General features: G+C 39.4%; 2 protein-coding genes across 20 annotated transcripts in view; one reads left to right on the forward strand and one right to left on the reverse strand.

The window, feature by feature from the left end:
* FSHR (follicle stimulating hormone receptor) overlaps positions 1 to 4,687 on the reverse strand; it is a 167,947-nt gene extending 163,260 nt beyond the window's left edge. For 2 of the 8 annotated variants that reach the window (XM_077915332.1, XM_077915330.1), the window contains exon 1: positions 4,358 to 4,687. In XM_077915332.1, coding sequence (XP_077771458.1) covers positions 4,358 to 4,509 — 152 coding nt within the window. In that variant the 5' untranslated portion in view covers positions 4,510 to 4,687. The remainder of the gene's footprint in view (positions 1 to 4,357) is intronic. The other 6 variants (XM_077915333.1, XM_077915328.1, XM_077915335.1 and 3 more) reach the window with 4 other exon arrangements.
* The window catches only part of LOC144324117 (uncharacterized), a 582,294-nt gene that overhangs the window by 230,380 nt on the left and 332,770 nt on the right, over positions 1 to 19,144 (forward strand). For 2 of the 12 annotated variants that reach the window (XR_013389521.1, XR_013389517.1), the window contains exon 1: positions 1,229 to 1,327. The exons of 8 other annotated variants lie outside the window; for them this stretch is intronic. The gene's annotated coding sequence lies outside the window, so the exon portion shown is untranslated. Of the gene's footprint in view, positions 1 to 1,228; positions 1,328 to 1,463; positions 1,694 to 12,780; positions 12,972 to 19,144 lie in introns of those variants that run through there. 2 more of the 12 variants (XR_013389516.1, XR_013389519.1) reach the window with 2 other exon arrangements.

Here is a 19,144-nt window from a genome sequence, read left to right on the forward strand (position 1 = left end):
ATGATGCTGTGCTGTGTTGATGGATTAAGCAGTTATACTCAATGAAGCCCTGCTATTCCACCCACCTCCACCTGATATGATCATCATTAAAGCCAATACCCAAATGCAGAAGGCTGCAAGGTGAGTTAGAAATACTTAGCCATTTCATCTCTCCTCTGCCAGTGTTGCAGATAAACCCAATCCAATCCCTTTAAAAAACAAAAATAAATAAAAGTAATTGTGCTTTCATTTTAACTCAACATCTGAATTCTAGTTCACTTGGCATTTTATCTGCTCTTCCATGATGAACAAACCTCAAAAATATCCTCAAATAATTTTTTTTTTTACATCTAACAACGAAAGCAATGTTTATCTTCTTTTCCTCTATATGCCCAGAAGATTGCAAAGCTAAACTCTAGAGTGGCCCAATTCACACTCTGTTAGTATGTAGAGAAAAGAATTTTCTCGAGACTAAATATCTGAGGACGTCTGGGTGGCTCAGTGGTTGAGCATCTGCCTTCGGCCCAGGGCATGATCCTGGAGACCTGGGATCGAGTCCCAAATTGGGCTTCCTGCATGGAGCCTGCTTCTTTCTCTGCCTGTCTCTCTGATGAATAAATAAACAAAATCTTAAAAAAAAAAAAAAAGACTAAATATCTGGGAGAACTTTAGTCCTCAAAACTCCCAAGCAACTGTATTCATTCCCAGGAGGGTTGGTGAGCGGGGAGGGAATGCCAGTGACAGGCAAATTCTTTCTTCTTCTTCTTCTTCTTCTTCTTCTTCTTCTTCTTCTTCTTATTCTTATTCTTATTCTTATTCTTATTCTTATTCTTATTCTTATTCTTTCTTCTTCTTCTTCTTCTTCTTCTTCTTCTTCTTCTTCTTTTTTAAGAATATAGAATTTTATCTTATTTTAGTTAAAAAAAATAATTGTACCACCAAATGAAGAAGTAGCTTTCTTTGGGGGAAGGTGAGAAGGGAGAAGGGGGGTGGGGTGGGGAAAGAGCAATAAGCCAAAGAAAAAGAACTTTTTATATTCATCTGTATAAACATATCCGCTAAGGCAAACGCAATCCCGGGCCAAGGCTGCTGCACTGGGGTCAGTACCTCCTAATTTCCGCAGGTTCTAAGGCCAAAAAATTAAAACCTCTGCAAACCCAACAGTTTTGTGGACTCTGGGGGCATTTTACTAAAATAAAGAGTTAATCAAGTTTAAAAAGCAGTGACATTGTCATGACACACATGGGAAGTTGCATAACCGCGGCCTCGACGGCCGTTCTCTTGTCTGGACGGGGTGACGGGCACAGTTCCACGACACGGCAACGGGCACGGCCGCGCGCACACGTGGGTGAGCACACTCGGGGCTGCGTGGGGCCGGGCTGGTGGCGCAGCCCGTCTGGGGAGGGGCACAGGGAGGGCTGGGGTCCCCATGCTTGCTCACGTCCCATCGCTGCTGACGAGGCGGCACCTGTCACTCGGGGAAGGATGGCGCGAAGGGGCCGAGCGAGGCCCCCGGTCCCCACCGCCCGGTCCGCGCAAACCACTTAAAGCACCTCTTGGACGCGTCCCGGGGATCGGAGCCCGGCGCTGGTTCCTTCCCGGCGCAGGGGCCAGTCCCTCGTCCCCACCCTGCTCTCCCCGGACCCCCGGGCGACCACGGAGCGGCCTCCCCTCCCACGATCCCTGGCGTGGCCGGCAGAGGGGGGCCCGTGAGGTAGACTGGCGCAGCTGCCCCCCACCCTGCCTGCTGGGGTCCCCCCGTGAGCGTCCTGGGTCCCTTTGCCAAGAGAGAAGCGTGCTGCCCCCGCCGCACCCCGCACCCCGCAAGCGGGAGGAGGCGGGGCTGGAGAGAACAGGTGGGGTGGGGAGCCCCAGTGCCTCTGATGGGCCCCTTAGGTCCCGCTCTGCTGCAGAGCTGGAGCCCCCCCCCCCCCCAGTTCTCGCTGTCCGCCCTCCCCCAGTCTTGGAAGCGGCTGGGGGGCCCCAGGACAGGGGCGGGGGCGGGGAGGAAGGGAGTGTATGGAGGGCGGGTACCCTGACCCCGGGCCCCGCCGGCCCCCCACCCCCGCGCCCAGCCAGCAGGGGCGGGCAGACTGGAGGCCAAGCCTGATCCTGGGCTCTGTCCAAGGGACCTACTGAAAACCCAGCAAGTCTGTGAACGCAGCCAGCTGAGGGGGGCCCCGGGCGGCCCGGCCCCTGCTCCCCCCGCCGTTCCGTTCCCGAGGCCGGGCGCCAGCGCGGGCTCCTTGCCGGCCCTCCCCCGCCATCCCTGCGTGTCTCCTCCTTCTTTTTAAAAAGATTTTATCCATTTATTTGAGAGAGAGAGTGAGAGAGCTTAAGCAGGGGAGTGGCAGAGGGAGAAGGAGAGGCAGGATCCCCACCAAGCAGGGAGCCCAATGCGGGGCTTGACCCAGAACCCCGTAACCATGACCGAGCCAAAGGCAGAAGCTTAACTGACCAAGTCACCCAGGTGTCCCTCCTCTTCTTAGTTTTATGCACCTTTGTCCTCTGTGTATATACACTTAAGCTAAGGGTTCACCCAGAGCTACCCTCTGTCAAGCGTGACAAGCACACTTTCTCCTGTAATCTCCTTCTAGGTTGCAAAGTGCTGTTGAGCAGAGACATGTTTTAGTCATTGATATTAGGATGAATTATTTTTAAAAAATCATACTCCCCTCCCACACTATACACACCTACTCCCCGAGGTTTGGGGTTTGAGAATGGATTTTCTTCTTTTCCTTCCCCCCTACTTCCCTCCTTTTCTTTCTTTCTTCATGTTTTCTCAGAGACTAGAAAAAAAATCTCATCTCATAAAGACATGTCAGAAAATAGATGGCCTAGTGCAGAAGGGGGTTTGGGATGGATGAATATCACTCTAAAATTAAATCTTGTTAGGGGTTGTCTGCTCCAGCAGTTAGTTGGCACTGCTTGGCTCATCGGAAAACATCAGAAGAAGTAGAGAGGTGGAAATGGTTATGTTTGTGAGGGAGCTCTATCTTTTAGTATGAACAACAACCCAACCAAAAAAGCTGTATTAGAGCCCTTTAGAAGTGAGGAACCTGAGGTTCAGAGGGGTTAAGCAATTATTCAAAGTTGCTTAGGAGCAAGTGACTTCCTACAAGATTTCAGGTGCATTGACCTTCTCCTGTTTTTTTAATGACTTAATAGACCAGACTGTGCATAGGCACATTCTTCCCCGTAATCAGGAATAGTTGTCTCATTGGAAACAGTGTAGACAAAATGCAGAGCTGACTGGTTATTTTCTCTGCCACTGCAGCCACCTCTGGATAGACAGGACTTGAGATGTCCAGGGGAAAAGGATCAAGCACAACTAACCAGTGTATAACCATGTTTGAGTGTAGCTCTGGTAATTGTGAACTAAAAAGATGACCATACTCTGTAGTCAAATAAGAGTCGTCCTTGGCTTTATGAGACCAAGAGAGAAACAGACCTCCAGAATAGTGGCTTCTATATAAAATCCTTGTAATAAATACAGTGACTATATCTGCAACTTCTGAGCCTAACAACTTGCTAGTTCTTAGGGGGAAGTAGTAATTGGACAATCAGAATTAGGGTTTGGGGGAAAGAACGTAGACTATGAGTCAAAAGGCTTGATTTCTAGTTGTGGCTGTTCCTTGACTCTGTAAGAGTTTGGGCAAATCTCTTGACTCTCCAGACCCCAGATTCCTCATTTGCAAAATGAAGAAATAGAGTGAAATGATGTCTAAAATCTTGTCCAACGCTCAGTCTATAAACTTCCTATTAAAATAACCAGTGAAATTCTAACATTGTGAATTGTATTTCCCAGCTATATGAAAGAGTATGCTATATATTTTCCTGCTCACTCTGTCTCCCCCTTTCTTTCTTCCATTTTCCACACTTTGTCCTCTCTCCTCCAGCCCCATTTCCCCAGGAAACAGAACCTCAGTTCGGGTATTATTTCCTGATGCCTCCAAAGCAACAGTGATTCGTGCCTTCTTGAAATTCATTGTCCTTAGGAGACGTGCTGTATATGCCTCTTAAATCACAACTGTCTTTCTGCCTCCAGTTCCAGGTCTTCAAAGTTTCCAGTTTTTCTTAGTTTTACTTTTCTGGTTTCACCAAAGACCGTATGGAAGCCAAGAGCAAATGTGTTGAAAAGACTCAAATACCTTCTTTTTCTCTTTGCTTTCCCCACTGCCCTTTCCTGGCGGCTGCTGAGACAAACTCTCACTAAGATCTTGGGAGAGCTGCAAGCAGGGTGTTAGGCTGGGGAGTTTGTTTTACTTAACTATTTCTGCCCTAACCAAAGGCTTATCAGTCTAAATGTGAAAATAGTAATAGCACACAACTCACAAATGCCAGCCCCACCATTGTTCCCGCTGCCTCTGATACTCACAGTTCAACGGCATTCCTGGGGAGGTCAGAGGGAATTTCTGTCACCTTGCTCTCTTGGCAGAGGAAAACCCTGTGAGAGCAGTGACAGATCCGATGATGACATCCTGAGCCTAAGCTCAGGAATGCCAGCGAGAAGACCAGGAGCAAGGCCATACTTATTCATCCATCCACCTGCTTTCTTCCTGCATCTGCAGAGAAAAATCTCCCCAGATTTCAGAAGCTCCACACAGCGCCCTTATGAGAAGAGATCTACTGGGGTCACATGACCCACCAGGGGATATGTGTGTGTGTGTGTGTGTGTGTGTGTGGCCACTTTCAGACAAATAGCAAAATTCTTGTGTGCCAGTAGTGACTTCCGGGGCAAGATAAGCTACGCCCTTATCCTTCTCTATTGGATTTCTTCCACCCTGACCCAAGGAAGCCAGCAAATAGAACTTTGATGTGTGTCTGGAACTATTTACATTAATTATACTGTAGACGTGTCCCTGCTGATCACTATTCTCTTTTCAAGAAAGCGACATGATTGACTTTCTCCAGAAAAGACATGACTCACATATGATGCGAAATACCAGTAAGAATGTCACTTAGTGAGGGGTGGGGACCCATTTCCAGTCTTGGCATCCACATCTTTCTCCCTCCCATAAAACTGAAACTTCTGGGTCGTAGTCACAAGTCCTCTTTCTTGCCCTAACTAATAACTAAAAATGGTGTTGCTTAGAAGACAGGTGGGTGGGCTAGTGAGCCCTGGGCAGATATCCCCAGGTAGCAGGCACCTCTGAGGGGGCATCCACAGAGACAATTGACTTCTCTGAGTTATTTGAGGAACGGGCTGTCTTTTCAGTTGAATTTAGGGGACATTAGCAGTGCACCCTCTGTTGTGGATCCTTTCAGGCTTCTCTCATTTTCAGGCTCAGAAGATTGCCTCTGCCTTTGGGACATTGGCACAAATGAATTTATCTAACCTGTGCTTTTAAGTACATTTTAAATGGCCCCTGTAGGTGAGAGTCCCGGCACTTTGACATTCTCAGTTGGCTTGACGGTACAGGATCTGGAAATGTTTGGTAACGTTTTCAGTAAAGTGGCCTTCTACTTCCAACTCCAGAATCTATGATGATGATTATTTATTTATTTATATTTTTTAAAGATTTTATTCATGAGAGACAAAGGCAGAGACATAGGCAGAGGGAGAAGCAGGCTCCATGCAGGGAGCCTGATGTGGGACTCGATCCCGGGTCTCCAGAAACATGCCCTGAGCCAAAGGCAGGTACTCAACCGCTGAGCCACCCAGGTGTTCCCTCTATGATGATTTAAAGGCAGAATATTCTCTAAGATCCTGTGTACAATTTATTATTAGTTTCAACACTATCTTTAAGTAATTAGTTGCATAAGATTGAGTTAGGTGAAAATACTAAACATGTATATATTTTTCCTTCTCCTCCCTCCCTCTCCCCTACCTCATTGAAGAATAATGGCTTACAATGAAAGGATTAAATTATCTTTAAGGGAAAAACAGGAGCAAGTGACTTGTAGGGTGAAATTGTCCCCTAGCTTTTTCTGGGAGCAACTGCTTCATTTTAATTCCAGTACTGGAAGATCAGGGTAGTATTTATGTTGACTTTCTATGGATCTATTTTGCCTAACACGAACAGTTAAATTATTATACTCAACAATCGATCCACAGAATAATAGTCTTTCAGGTATGGAAGGGCTTAAATGCAATCACCCAACTAATGCTTAAGTTTACTCTAAAATATTCACAGTAATTTAAAGGGATTTACCTACCTATGCTTGACTAACTCCAGTGACAAAAAAACCCAAAAACTCATTACCATTTGAAACTCCCACCCATACCCCTGCCTGACAAATCTCCACTTATATTTGTAGAACTCCAATTGTAATTAAATTAGACCTTCTATAACGACCACAAATCTTTTTAAAATTGCGATTTTGATTTTAAAACTATGTTATATTCACAACTCCTAGAAATATAACTATAAATAAATATAATTTATTAAGCAAAATAATAGAATAGAACCATGCCACTGCATCTATTTACTTGCTCCTTTCAATTTTCTCTGATGTTTCTATGCCTGGAAGTGACCACTAATGTGAATTTTGTATTTAATATTTTTAAAAGTTTTATCACCAAAGTATGCATCCGTAAACAATGTATTATGTGATTTTGCTTGTTTTCTAATTTTATACAAATCATATCAGCCTTTAAGTAGTGTTTTGTCACTTGCCGTTTTAAACTAATTTGACATTTTTTCTTTTCATATTTTTAAGTTTAAATTCAATTAATTAACATATAACTTATTATTAGTTTCAGAGGTAGAGGTCAGTGACTCATCAGTCTTATATAATACCCAGTGTTCATTACATCACATGCCCTCCTTAATGTACATCACCCAGTTACCCCATCTTCTCCTTCCCCTCTGGCAACCCTCAGTTTGTTTCCTATGGTTAAGAGTCTCTTATGGTTTGTCTCCCTTTCTGATTTTGTCTCGTTTTATTTTTCCCTCCCTTCACCTGTGATCCTCTGTTTTGTTCTAACTACTTTTTTAAGAACCACTCATTTAGGGTAGCCCCCGTGGCTCAGCGGTTGAACGCCGCCTTCAGTCCAGAGAGTGATCCTGGAGACCCAGGATGGAGTCCCAGGTCAGGCTCCCTGCATGGAGCCTGTTCCTCCCTCTGCCTGTGTCTCTGCACACTCCTGCCCACTCTCTGTGTCTCTCATGAATAAATAAATAAATAAAATCTTAAAAAATAGTACAACTATTAAAAAAGAACCACCCATTTACTGTGTTATATGTAGCTGTAGTTAAGTATTTTTCATTACCTATAATATTCCACTGTACAAATTTGCTACAATTTATGTCTTCATTTTTATATGATCTCTCTCTATCCCATGGTCAGAAAAATATTGTTTTGTTTTTTCTAAAAATTTTATAGTTTTGCCCTGCACATTTAAGTCTTAAATGTGTTTGATAGTGATAATCGTGTGTAGTATATGAATCAGGAACTGAGTTTAAGTGTTATCCAATGACACAGGGTTTTTATTCACATGGGTAAACAATTATCCCAGAAGCATTTATTGAATAGGCCCCTTTCCCCTCTTATCTGTAAAAACTATTTTTCTTATATCTCAGTAACTATTTTGCGTTGATTTGTGTTTAAGCTCTTTTATAGTCCATTGGCCTTTTTATCTACCACCAGTGCTATACTTAATTACTTGAAATGTAAGTTTTGATATGTTTTGATATATATTGTAAGAAAATACCTTTCTCTTATTTCTTATAGTAGTATCTTGCCTATTTTGGACCTTGCTTATTCCATATGAGTTTCAGAATCAGCTTATTGAATTTCCTGAAAAAACTCTGATAGAGTTTTCTTTGGAATTATGTTGACTGTATAGATTAATTTTGAGAAAAATTGTCACCTTGAAGATATTAAGTCTTCCTATCCCTAATTGTGGTTTATTACCATTTTTCTGGGGCCTTCATTGGTGTCTTTCAATAAAGTTTTATACTTTCTCTATAAAGGTCTTAATATCTTAGTTATTTCTAGGTAACATTTACATGTCTTTTGCTATTGTAAATAATACCAATATTTAAAATAACACTTAATGTTGGTTATCACATTGTGAAAATGCAATTGACTTTGGAATATTTATTTTATACCTAATTACTTTGCTACATTTCTATATGGAATATCAGTCACATCTAAACAATCATATATATAATAGGTGTATTATATATGTAATATGTATATATGAGTCTATTTCTTCTTTAATTTCTTCCTTCCTCCCTCCATGTTCTTCTTTTTCTCTCTCTTTCCCTCTGCTTTTAGTATTTTCTTTGAAATATTTTTAAGACAATTTTATATCTGTCCCTTTTTATTGAAGTGCAATTGACACACAGTGTTACATTAGTTTCAGGTGTATGACATGATTCAACAACTCTGTATGTCATACTACGCTTACCATAGTTGTAGCTGCTATCCTTGACAACACTTGTTAGCTTTTGTCTTTTTGATACCAGCCATTCTGATAGGTATAAGGTGATATCTCATGGTGGTTTTGATTTGAATGATTATTAGTAATGCTGAGCATATTTTCATGTATTTATTGTGTATGTATGTCTTCTTTGGGAAAAGATCTAGTCAATTCCTCACCCATTTTTTTAATTGGATTGTTTCTTTGGTGTTGGGTTTTATGTTTTTAAAAAATATATTTTGGATATTATCCTCTTAATTGAATATATCACTTACAAATGCATTCTCCCATTCAGTACAGTTGCCTTTTCATTTTTTATGGCTTTCTTTGCTGCACAAAAGTTTTTTATTTTGACATAGTCCCAATATTGTATTTTTGCCTTTGTTTCCCTTATCTGAGAAGAGTTACCTAGAAAAATGTTGCTAAGGCTGATGTCAAACAGATAGATTACTGCCTATGGTTTCATCCAGGAGTTTTATGGTTTGGGGTCTCATATTTAGGTCTTTAATATGTTTTGAGTTTATTTTTGTGTACGGTGTTAGAAAGTAGTCCAGCTTCATTCTTTTACATGTAGATGTCCAATTTTCCCAATACCATTTATTGAATAGGCTTTTCCTCCATAACATATCCTCTTTTATCATAGATGAATTGACCATAGAAGTGTGAGTTTATTTCTGGGATCTCTATTCTGTTCCATTGTTTTATGTGTTTATTGCGAGCCAGGATCATACTGTTTTGATTATTATAGCTTTGTAGTATAGCTTGAAACCTGGAATTGTGATACGTCCAGCTATGTTCTTTTTTCTCAAGATTGTTTTGACTATTTGGGGTCTTTTGCTGTGTTTCCTATACTTTTAAGACTATTCCTTCTAGTTCTGTGAAAAATGTTACTGATAATTTGATAGGGACTGCACTGAATCCATAGATTGCTTTGGGTAGTGTGGATATTTTAGCAACATTAATTCTTCTAATCCATGATCATAGTATATATTTCATTTGTGTCATCTTCAGTTTCTTTCATTAGTGTTTTATACTTTCCAGTGTACTGATCTTTCACCTCTTTATTCTTTTTGGTGCAACTGTGAATAGAATTGTTTTCTTACCTTCTTTTTCTGTTACTTCATTAGTAGTGTATAGAAACACAACATATTTCTGTATATGAATTTTGTCCTCCAAATTTATCGAATTCATTTATTAGTTTTAATAGTTTTTGAGCTTTTAGGATTTTTCTATATATATTATCATGTCATCTTCAGATAGTGACCAGTTTTACCTTACCAATTTGGATGCTTTCTCCCCCTCCTCTCTCTCTCTCTTTCTTTCTCTCTCTTTTCTCTTTCTTTGGTCTGATTTCTGTGACTAAGATTTCTGGTTCTATCTTGAATTAAAGTGGTGAGAATGGACATCCTTGTCTTTTTCCTGATAAAAGAAAAGCTCTCAGCTTTTCACCATTGAGAATGATGGTAAGTATGGGTTTTTCATATGTGACTTTTATGATGCTGAGTTATGTTCCCTCTAAACCCACTTTGTTGAGAATTTTTATCATGAATGGGTGTTAAAATTTGTCAAATACTTTCTCTGGGCCTATTGAGATGATTATATTATTTTATCCTTCATTTTGTTAATGTGGTGCATCCCATTGATGTGTGAATATTGAACCATCCTTGAATCCCTGTAATAAATCTCATTTGATCATAGTAAATGATCCTTTTAATGTATTGTTGAATGTGGTTTGCTAACATTTTGTTGAGGATTTTGCATCTGTGTTCATCATAGATATTGGACTGTAGTTTTCTCTTCTGGTAGTGTCTTTGTCTGATTTTGGTATTAATGTTATCAATATTTTAGTATTCTCTTTAAAATTATTTTATTTTATTTTTTAAAGATTTTATTTATTTATTTATTCATGAGAGACACAGAGAGAGAGAAAGACAGAGACAGAGACAGAGACATAAGCAGAGAGAGAATCAGGCTCCCTGAGGGGAGCCCAATGTGGGACTTGATCCTGGGAATCTGGGATCATGCCCTGAGCCAAAGGCAGATGCTCAACCACTGAGCCACCCAGGTGTCCCTCTTTAAAAGTATTTTAAAAAAATATCATACCTATTAAAAATCTTTAAAAAAATATCTTGTACTGTGTATTTCTGTCCATTTTTTTTATATTGACCAACACAGCCAGAATTTTCTCTATTTTATTAATCCTTTCAAAAGACTTACTTTTGCGGGGATCCCTGGGTGGCTCAGTGGTTTAGTGCCTGCTTTTGCTGATGTCCTTATTTTCTTTCTACAATTTTTGTTCTTATTTCCCTCCATTTCTGGTTTGCTCTGTTTTTTTTTTTTTTTTTACCTCCTATTTGATGTCAGTTCATTAGTTTTCCAGTCTTCTTCTAATATATACACTTGGGCTGTAAATTTCTCTGTAATCCTTGTCTTAGCTCTATTCTACAAATACTATTAGGTAAATTTTTCCTTATAGCTTAGTTCTAAATATTTTTCAATTTTCAATTTGATTTCTACTTTGGCACATGAGTAAATGAGATGCATTCTTTTAAAATTTATGAACTACTAGAAAGATTTAATTTTATCTCTTTGTTATTGACCTCTAATGTAGTTGTATAATAGAGAATGTGGTCTATGTTGGTTTTTTCCCTCAAATGTGTTGGTACTTGTTTTATGACTTAGAATAGGTGATTTTTGTAAATATTCAGTGTGAACGTGAGAAGAAGCAATATTCTCTATTTACTTATTGACAAGTTCTGTATTTGTCCCATAAGTCCAAAATATTCTATATATTTACTAACATTTTAAGTTTTAATTTATCTAGTTGAGGAATTTCAGTTGATATTTCATGGGATGGCAAAACTTGTCCCTGTATCCTATCAATTTTTCTTCATGCATTTTTTTTTTAAGATTTTATTTATTCACGAGAGACACAGAGAGAAAGAGAGGCAGAGACACAGGCAGAGGAAGAAGCAGCAGGGTCCAGGCAGGAAACCCCATGCGGGACTCCATCCAGGGACCCCAGGATCTCGCCCTGAGCCAAATGCAGACCCTCAATCACTGAGCCACCCAGGCTCCCTCTTCATGTATTTAAATGCTGTTTGGGGCTTGTAAGTTAAGAGTGGTATACCCATTTTTCTTTCTTTCTTTCTTTTTCTTTCTTTCTTTCTTTCTTTCTTTCTTTCTTTCTTTCTCTTTCTTTCTTTTTTTTTTTTTAAGATTCTATTTCTTTATTGATGAGAGACAGAGAGAGAGAGAGAAAGGCAGAGACATAGGCAAAGAGAGAAGCAGGCTTCATGCAGGGAGCCCAATGTGGGACTCGATCCCGGGACCCTAGGATCACACCCTGGGCCAAAGGCAGGCGCTCAACTGCTGAGCCACCCGGGCGTCCTGAGTGGTATACCTGTTGAGTTGAAACTTCTATCACTTTATAGCATCTTACTATATTCATAATATTTTCTGTTAAGGCCAGTTTTATCTGATATTAATATAAATATACCAGTTTCTCACTTGACAAATATTTTTTAGTATATTTTTTCTACCTTTGTGCTTTCAACCTTTATGTCATTATGTTTTAGGCATATCTGTTATAACTACTTATCAACTGGATTTTGTGTTTTAATCCATTCTTAAAATCTCAAGAGATAACCTTAATAATTTAATATTTATTTTAGTGATCAACCTATATGGATTTTTTCCTACCATGTAACTTTCTCTTTTGTTCTAATTTTATATCTTCCATTTTCTCTCGTCTTTTGTTGAAATTTGTGTGTTTGCTTTCTTTATTACTGTTGTTTTATTTCATTGTCTTATTATATTCTGTTCCATATATATTTGGATATTACATATTCTCCTTACAAGTTTTAATACTTCCAAATTTTTACCTTATGCCTATAGTTTTACTTAAAAAGTTTAATTTTATCAATATCCCTAATGCCCTCTTGAAAAATGCAGGGATTTTAAATGTTTAAGCCTACTCATGGGCTAGATAAAATGTAATTATTTTTGCCCAATATTTTAGTTCTATCATTATTATCTATCCTTATTATCTAATGAATTTAGTACTTGCTTAGATTCTCTGCCACTTTGGACCATGTCATTGGAGCTCCAAGGGAGTCTGTTTTATTCTCACTTGCCTTTGTGGATACTGTGTTAGAAAGCTTTGAGAAGCATTGCTTATGACCAAATATAATCTCTTTTGAAATATAAGCCTTAAAATAGTTGAAGACGGCTATTTTCAGTGATAAGCTGGCAAATGTTTCACAATCAACTTTCTAGAAATAAAAAATCCTTATTTGTTGTATTTGTTAATTCTGTGGTATAAATTCTCTTACTATAGATTATATCAAGCTACCAGAGTGATAGCAGTCAGTAAATACCTGTAAAATACCTGAACATCTATTCACCTGCTCTTTTTTTTTTTTTTAAAGATTTAGTTATTTATTCATGAGCGGCAGAGAGAGAGAGAGAGAGAGAGAGACAAGCAGAAGGAAGCAGGCTCCCTGCAGGGAGCCCGACGTGGGACTCAATCCCGGGTCTTTCAGGATTATACCCTGGGCTGAAGGTAGCGCTAAACCACTGAGCCCCCCGGGCTGCCCTATTCACCTGCTTTTATGAGCTGGTAAGAGATGGTCCTAGCACATCCTTGGCTATTTTGTACCTCTTGAATCGTCTTCTTGTCAGGATAATCCCCAGTTCTTACAGCCTTCCTTATTCGGCATAGCTTTGCATGTGCTGCAGTTTATCCAGATCTTCACTTTAGAAAAATCTCCAGCATGGGCTGCTTTACCTCAGTGGCTGAAGCCTAAAGTGCTGTTCTGGGTTGTTTAGCACCATCATGAGTTCTTTGAGCTCTATGAATATCTGGGCAGAAAGGAAATGTTTTAGGGTGTGAATATATATGGCATGGTCTCAGAAGCAACTCTCTGGTTTGTACTCTTCTAAAGTGAAGAGAGATGGCTACTTATATCTTAATCAGAGGAGTGAGCATAACAGTTGTGGCAGCAATGTTTGGCAGTGGTATTGGAGACAGAAGGGAAAGTCCTCCTCTAATACAAAATGGAGTTAGATGTGGAAAATGAGACTTTAACAGCTTACCAGGAGATTAGTGGTGATAAACCTGAATTAAATGACTTATTACTGGGTGTTCAGTCCTGAAAATGGTGTGGAATACAGATCTTTTCCTACTACAGTAAATCTCCTACTTGACCTTTGTCATCCTTTTAATCACGTCACTAGCTTCCCTCATTTTTTCTTTCATGTATTCTGTTTCATGAAGAGCTGTCTTTTGAGGTCATTTGCCGGTTCTTCCTTTTATCAGAGGACTTTGTATTTGACACTGCCTTTGGGTTGTTCAGATTTCCCTGTAGATTTTCTAGAGATTAAGAATTATGTAAAAATCAGGTGATGATAATTATGATTATAACTTGTCTCAGGGATGGACTCAGAAATTCTTTTAGGAATTTCTTAGGAACTCAAGGTCCCTTTTAGCTTCCTGATTTAATAAGTTAAAGTTTCTCAAGTCTCAAAGATGAGTTAGTAGCCTGCCTTTGCACCATTAGACTGGAGGACTAAGTACAGTTTCTTCAAGCAGATTTACACTATGGTCTCCCACAATGATGTACAATTCTTTGCTGAGGAAGGTTTTGTCACAGGTTAGAAATTTGAAATGACAGATAAATTGGAAGAGCTAATTGCCAAGCCAATTTTCTTTTCGAAGCATTCATGTGAAGATAGAGTCTCTGGGGTCAGTGGGAGAATATGTTAGAAAGATGTCCTAATGATGGAGAAAGTAGCCACATAAATAATGAAGTCCTATAAGCAAAATTATAAAGTGAGGTGAGGTAGAAATATTTGTACTAGAGACTCTTCTGCTAAAAGAGAACTAGATATAAACATAAGATGATATTGTTTCCTCTTTTATGTATGCAGTTAGATTTTGATGCTTAATTACCAACCCCAAATCATCATGTCTTAAAACAACCATTTATTCTATTCATGGTTCTGGGAATGAACCCTTTGGTCTGGGTCCTGTTGAGTAGTTCTGGGTTTGCCCCAGTTCATTCATATGTCTGTAGTTAGCTATAGGGACAAGTGGGGCCGCAATGGCCCAAGATGGCTTCAGGTGGGGTCTCTTAGCTCTGGTGCACATAATCACTCGTTCCCCAGAAGGATAGCTTGCTGGTATTCACATGGTGACAGTTCAAGAAGTTCAGAACTGGCACACCATAACCTCTATTGCAATCTGTTGGTCATGCCAATTCACAGGGCCAGATCAGCTTCAAGGGCTGGAGAAACAGACTTGTCCTCTTAATGACAGGAACACAAAGTGGTGTGCACACAGGAGTGGAAATAATTGCAGCCACTTTTGCCAACATTTACCGCAGGCACCTAAACATTTAGAGAGGACATTATTGCCTATGCTAGGTAATTTTTTTTCCTTATTGTTTTCCAAAGTACAGATTAGGTCAACTAATAGGGATACTGGCAATGATAACATTGCAGATTCAATTTTCAGCTTTTAGTAGTTTGTTCAAGTTTTAAGCATGTTGTTATCCCAAGAGAGAAAATAGTGTTGGCTGGCCTTTTTAAAACTATGATGTTATAAAATGACCAAAGATATTCCCTTTTCAGAAATCATATTTGGTAGTTGTTTGTTTTTTAAAAAACAAATTACTTTTCTCCTTTTATACATCATTGTGCTGTGATTTCAGTTGTTGATGTGACTCCAGTGTAGTCTTGCTATAATATTACAGGCCTTAGTGAAGTATGCCATGAGATTCATGGCAGGAATACAAATTCTATGTGATAGGAAAAGAACATGAATGTATAGCTGGTGAATTTTCACTAAAACATGGTAATCTTTGAATACTAAATCTTGCTTAGCAACATCCTTGAGTCCACTTTGTCAATATTACAATGTTAATTATAGTTTCTGTTATACTTATTTTTTATACATTAGGCTTTGTGTTTTTGATATTTTACTGTTCTGTAATATAATTTGTAGTGAGAATTGTATGGGATTATTTAAGCAAAGTACAGCATTACATATGGGCCTAGGATACCAGTTCTGCAACCAGTCATACATGACCTGCTGGGCCATGGCACCCATTTTGCATATGGAGACAGGACATTTAGGCCACAATATTAATGAACCCTCTTGGATTGAGCAGTGCACAACTTGCACAACTGCACCTGGTAGCCCTGTACTGGGGACTCTGAGTGAGTGCCAGTGAGGAGTGTTTGACCTGGTGAGGATAAGCTTCTTGGAAACTGGCAGAAACTGAGAAGAGACACTTGACAGAGCACTCAGAGAAAGGGGAGGTGATGCAAAAGAGCATCCTTTAGGATTCCATGCAGCCAACTGTCTGTATTTCCTATAATTAAGGCCAGCAAAGAAAGGAGCAGTAGACTGCGGTTGGGAGGCCTGGGCTCTGGTCACAGCTTTGTCACTACTGTGGGATCTCGGGAGATTTTCAGTCATTTGGAAGTCAATTTCTTCTCTAAAATGTGAATGTGAACATGCAACTTATGGAGCTCTTGTGAGGACAGAAGGAGATACACATGTGCAAGCACTGGACATGAGTGGGGGGGAATGTGTGATGTTCTCTTCATAGCTATTGTGGTGAAAGGGGAGAAAAGTAAACTGCGTATCACTAGAAGAGCAAATCTTTTTAATGACAAATTTCCAGTTTGTTTATGTGGTGAAGTGGCTTGTGGACAGCTTTGGTCACAAGATTGTTTAAACATGCATGCCTCCTCCTTAAACCCTGCCTGAGCCAGTCACCACAATTATGCCATTGGCAACAGGAGGCTTCACTGACCCTGGTTTCCCCTTTTAGACTCGTTCTCGCAGTCAGGACTTGGGGAGTTCAAGGCTGAGTGTGGGCAGAGAGATGATGTACCCTCCCTGACTTATCCTTGACTGCTTCGGATAACAAATGAAGTGTACAGTCAAATTTATATCAACAAAAATGTTACTATGATAGATGGAGAGGCATTTTTGTAACTTGATGGGCAAGTTGGTGCTGCTTTTGAGTGAACACAGTAGATTTTAAAATCCTATATTACTTAGTTTCTCATAGAGACAAATAAAAAAGCTTCATCTCTTTTAAAAACAAAATGGAGAAAATCCGGGCAGCCCAGGTGGCTCAGCGGTTCAGCACCTGCCTTCAGCCCAGGGTGTGATCCTGGAGGCCTGGGATTGACTCCCATATCGGGCTCCCTGCACGGGGCCTGCTTCTCTCTCTGCCTCTCTCTCTCTCTGTGTCTCCCATGAATAAATAAATAAAGTCTTTTTTTTTTTTAAATGGAGAAAATCCAAATCCCATTTTAGTTACTGCAAATGATCTTTGTGTCATTGTTTTGACGGCTAACATTTCTAGGTTTTACAGTAAAGGCAGACATTGAAAGGGAGCATGCTTAGGAAAAAGGGCATGTGAATCTAGAGCCCAGGCTTCCTGTGTTCATACCAGACAGAGGCTCAGGACACAGGGTGATGGTGGCGGTATGGAGTCCCTGGTTGGATCACAGGAAGTTTCGTGAGAAAGTTAAGGTAAATGAATGTTCTCAGGAATGCTGGTAGTAAAACCAGTAAGAATATAAATATACACCTGTTATCTACCAACATAAGCCCTAGGAGTTGGTGTATACCAGAGACACTGCCCCTTCACTTGAGGAGGTAAAACATTTAATTACAGTAATGTGAATATAACATTCTTCAAAAAATTTTTAAAATTTGAATATACTTGACATACATTACATTAGGTTTAGGTGTACAGCATAGTAATTTGACACATTTATCTGTAATGCTATCCTCACCACAAGCGTAGCCATCTGTCACCTCACAATGTTAATGTGATACCCCTCACTATATTCCCTATGGTGTACATCTCTTCCCCATGATTTATGGATTCCATAACCGGAAGCCTATATCTCCTATTCTCCTTCACTCATTTTCCCCATCCGCATAGCCCCCTTCCTCTGGAAACCACCAGTTCTCTGATTTATAGTTTTAATTCTGCCTTTGTTTTTATTAATTTGTTTTTTAGATTCCACGTATGAATGAGGTTATATGGTATTTGCTTTATTCAGTCTGACTTTAGTGTAATATCCTCTAGGTCCATCCAAATTGTTGCACATTGCACAATCTCATCCTTTTTTAAAGGACCTAATATTCCATTGTGTGATATACTACATCTTCTTTATCCAGTCGTCTCTCAGTGGACACTTAAGTTGCTTACACAAGTTGGTTATTGTAAATAGTGCTAAAATAAACATAAGCCAACATATATATTAATGCTTCATTAATATATTAATTAATATATTAATTAATGCTTTCATTTCTTTGGGTAAATACCCAATAATGGAAATATTGGATCATATGATATTTCTATGAAAAAAATTTTTTAAAAGATTTTATTTATTTATGCATGAGAGACACAGAGAGAGAGAGAGAGAGAGAGAGAGGCAGAGACACGGGCCGAGGGAGAAGCAGGCTCCCTGCAGGGAGCCGGACACGGGACTCGATCCCGGGTCCCCAGGATCAGGCCCTGGACTGAAGGCAGAGGTTAAACTGCTGAGCCACCAGGGCTGCCCTATTTTAAAATTTTTTGAGGAACATTTTTCCTTGGTGTTTTCCACATTGGTTGCTTCAATTTACATTTCCACTAACAGTGTATGAGGTTTCTTTCTCTCTACAACCTCATCAACATTTGTGGTTTTTATCTCTTGTTTTTGATTTTAGCCATTCTGAATATCACATTGTGATTTTGATTTGCATTTCCCTAATGATTAGTGGGGGTGAGTATCTTTTCATGTGTTGGCCAATTGCATGTGCTTGGAAAAATGTCTGTTGAGGTACTCTGCCCATTTTTAAAACAGGTGGTTTATTTCTTTGATGTTAAACTGTATACATTTTTTGGATTTTAACCCCCTAGTGGATATATCATTTGCAAATGTCTCCTCACATTCAACAGGTTGCCTTTTTGTTTTGTTGATGGTTTCCTTTGCTATTGCAAAACCTTTTTATTTTGATGTAGACCCAATAGTTTATTTTTGCTTTTGTTTTCCTTGCCTGAGAAGGCATATCTAGAAAATGTTGCTGTGGCTCATGTTAGAGAAGTTACTGCCTTTGCTGTCTTCTAGGATTTTAATGGCTTCAGGTTTCACATTTAGGTCTTTGATCCATTTTGAGTTTATTTTTGTGTATGGTGTTAGAAAGTGGTCCAGTTTCATTTTTTTTACCTGTGGCTGTCCAATTTTCCCATTACAAAGTATCAAAGAGACTCTCTTTTTCCCACTGTGTATTTTTGCTTCCTTTGTCATAGATAATTGATCATATAAGTGTGTGTTTATTTATGGGATCTCTGTTCTATTGTTCTGTGTGCCAGTGCCATCCTGTTTTAATTCCTACGGCTTTGGATTATGTCTTAAAATCTGGAATGTTGACACCTTCAGCTTTCTTTTTCTCAGGATCACTTTGGCTATTCAGTGTCTTTTTGGTTTCATACAAATTTTAGCATTATTCTAGTATTGGAAAATGCTATTGATAAGTTGATAGGGATTACATTGAATACATGGATTATTTCGGTAGTATGGACATTTCAGCAATATTAATTGTTCTTCACTTCACAGGAATGTAATCAAGAATTAAAAGATAGCGTTAATACTCAGTTTCAAATTATGTATGTTTTAGTGCTTGAGGAAACAATGATTTTAAGATGAGTCTGCATAGCTGCAGATTAGGCAATTTTCTGAGTTACCTGGTTCTTGCACCCACTTATACATCTCAGT

The sequence above is a fragment of the Canis aureus genome, chromosome 11 (genome assembly GCF_053574225.1).
Source record: "Canis aureus isolate CA01 chromosome 11, VMU_Caureus_v.1.0, whole genome shotgun sequence".
Lineage (NCBI taxonomy): Eukaryota > Metazoa > Chordata > Mammalia > Carnivora > Canidae > Canis > Canis aureus.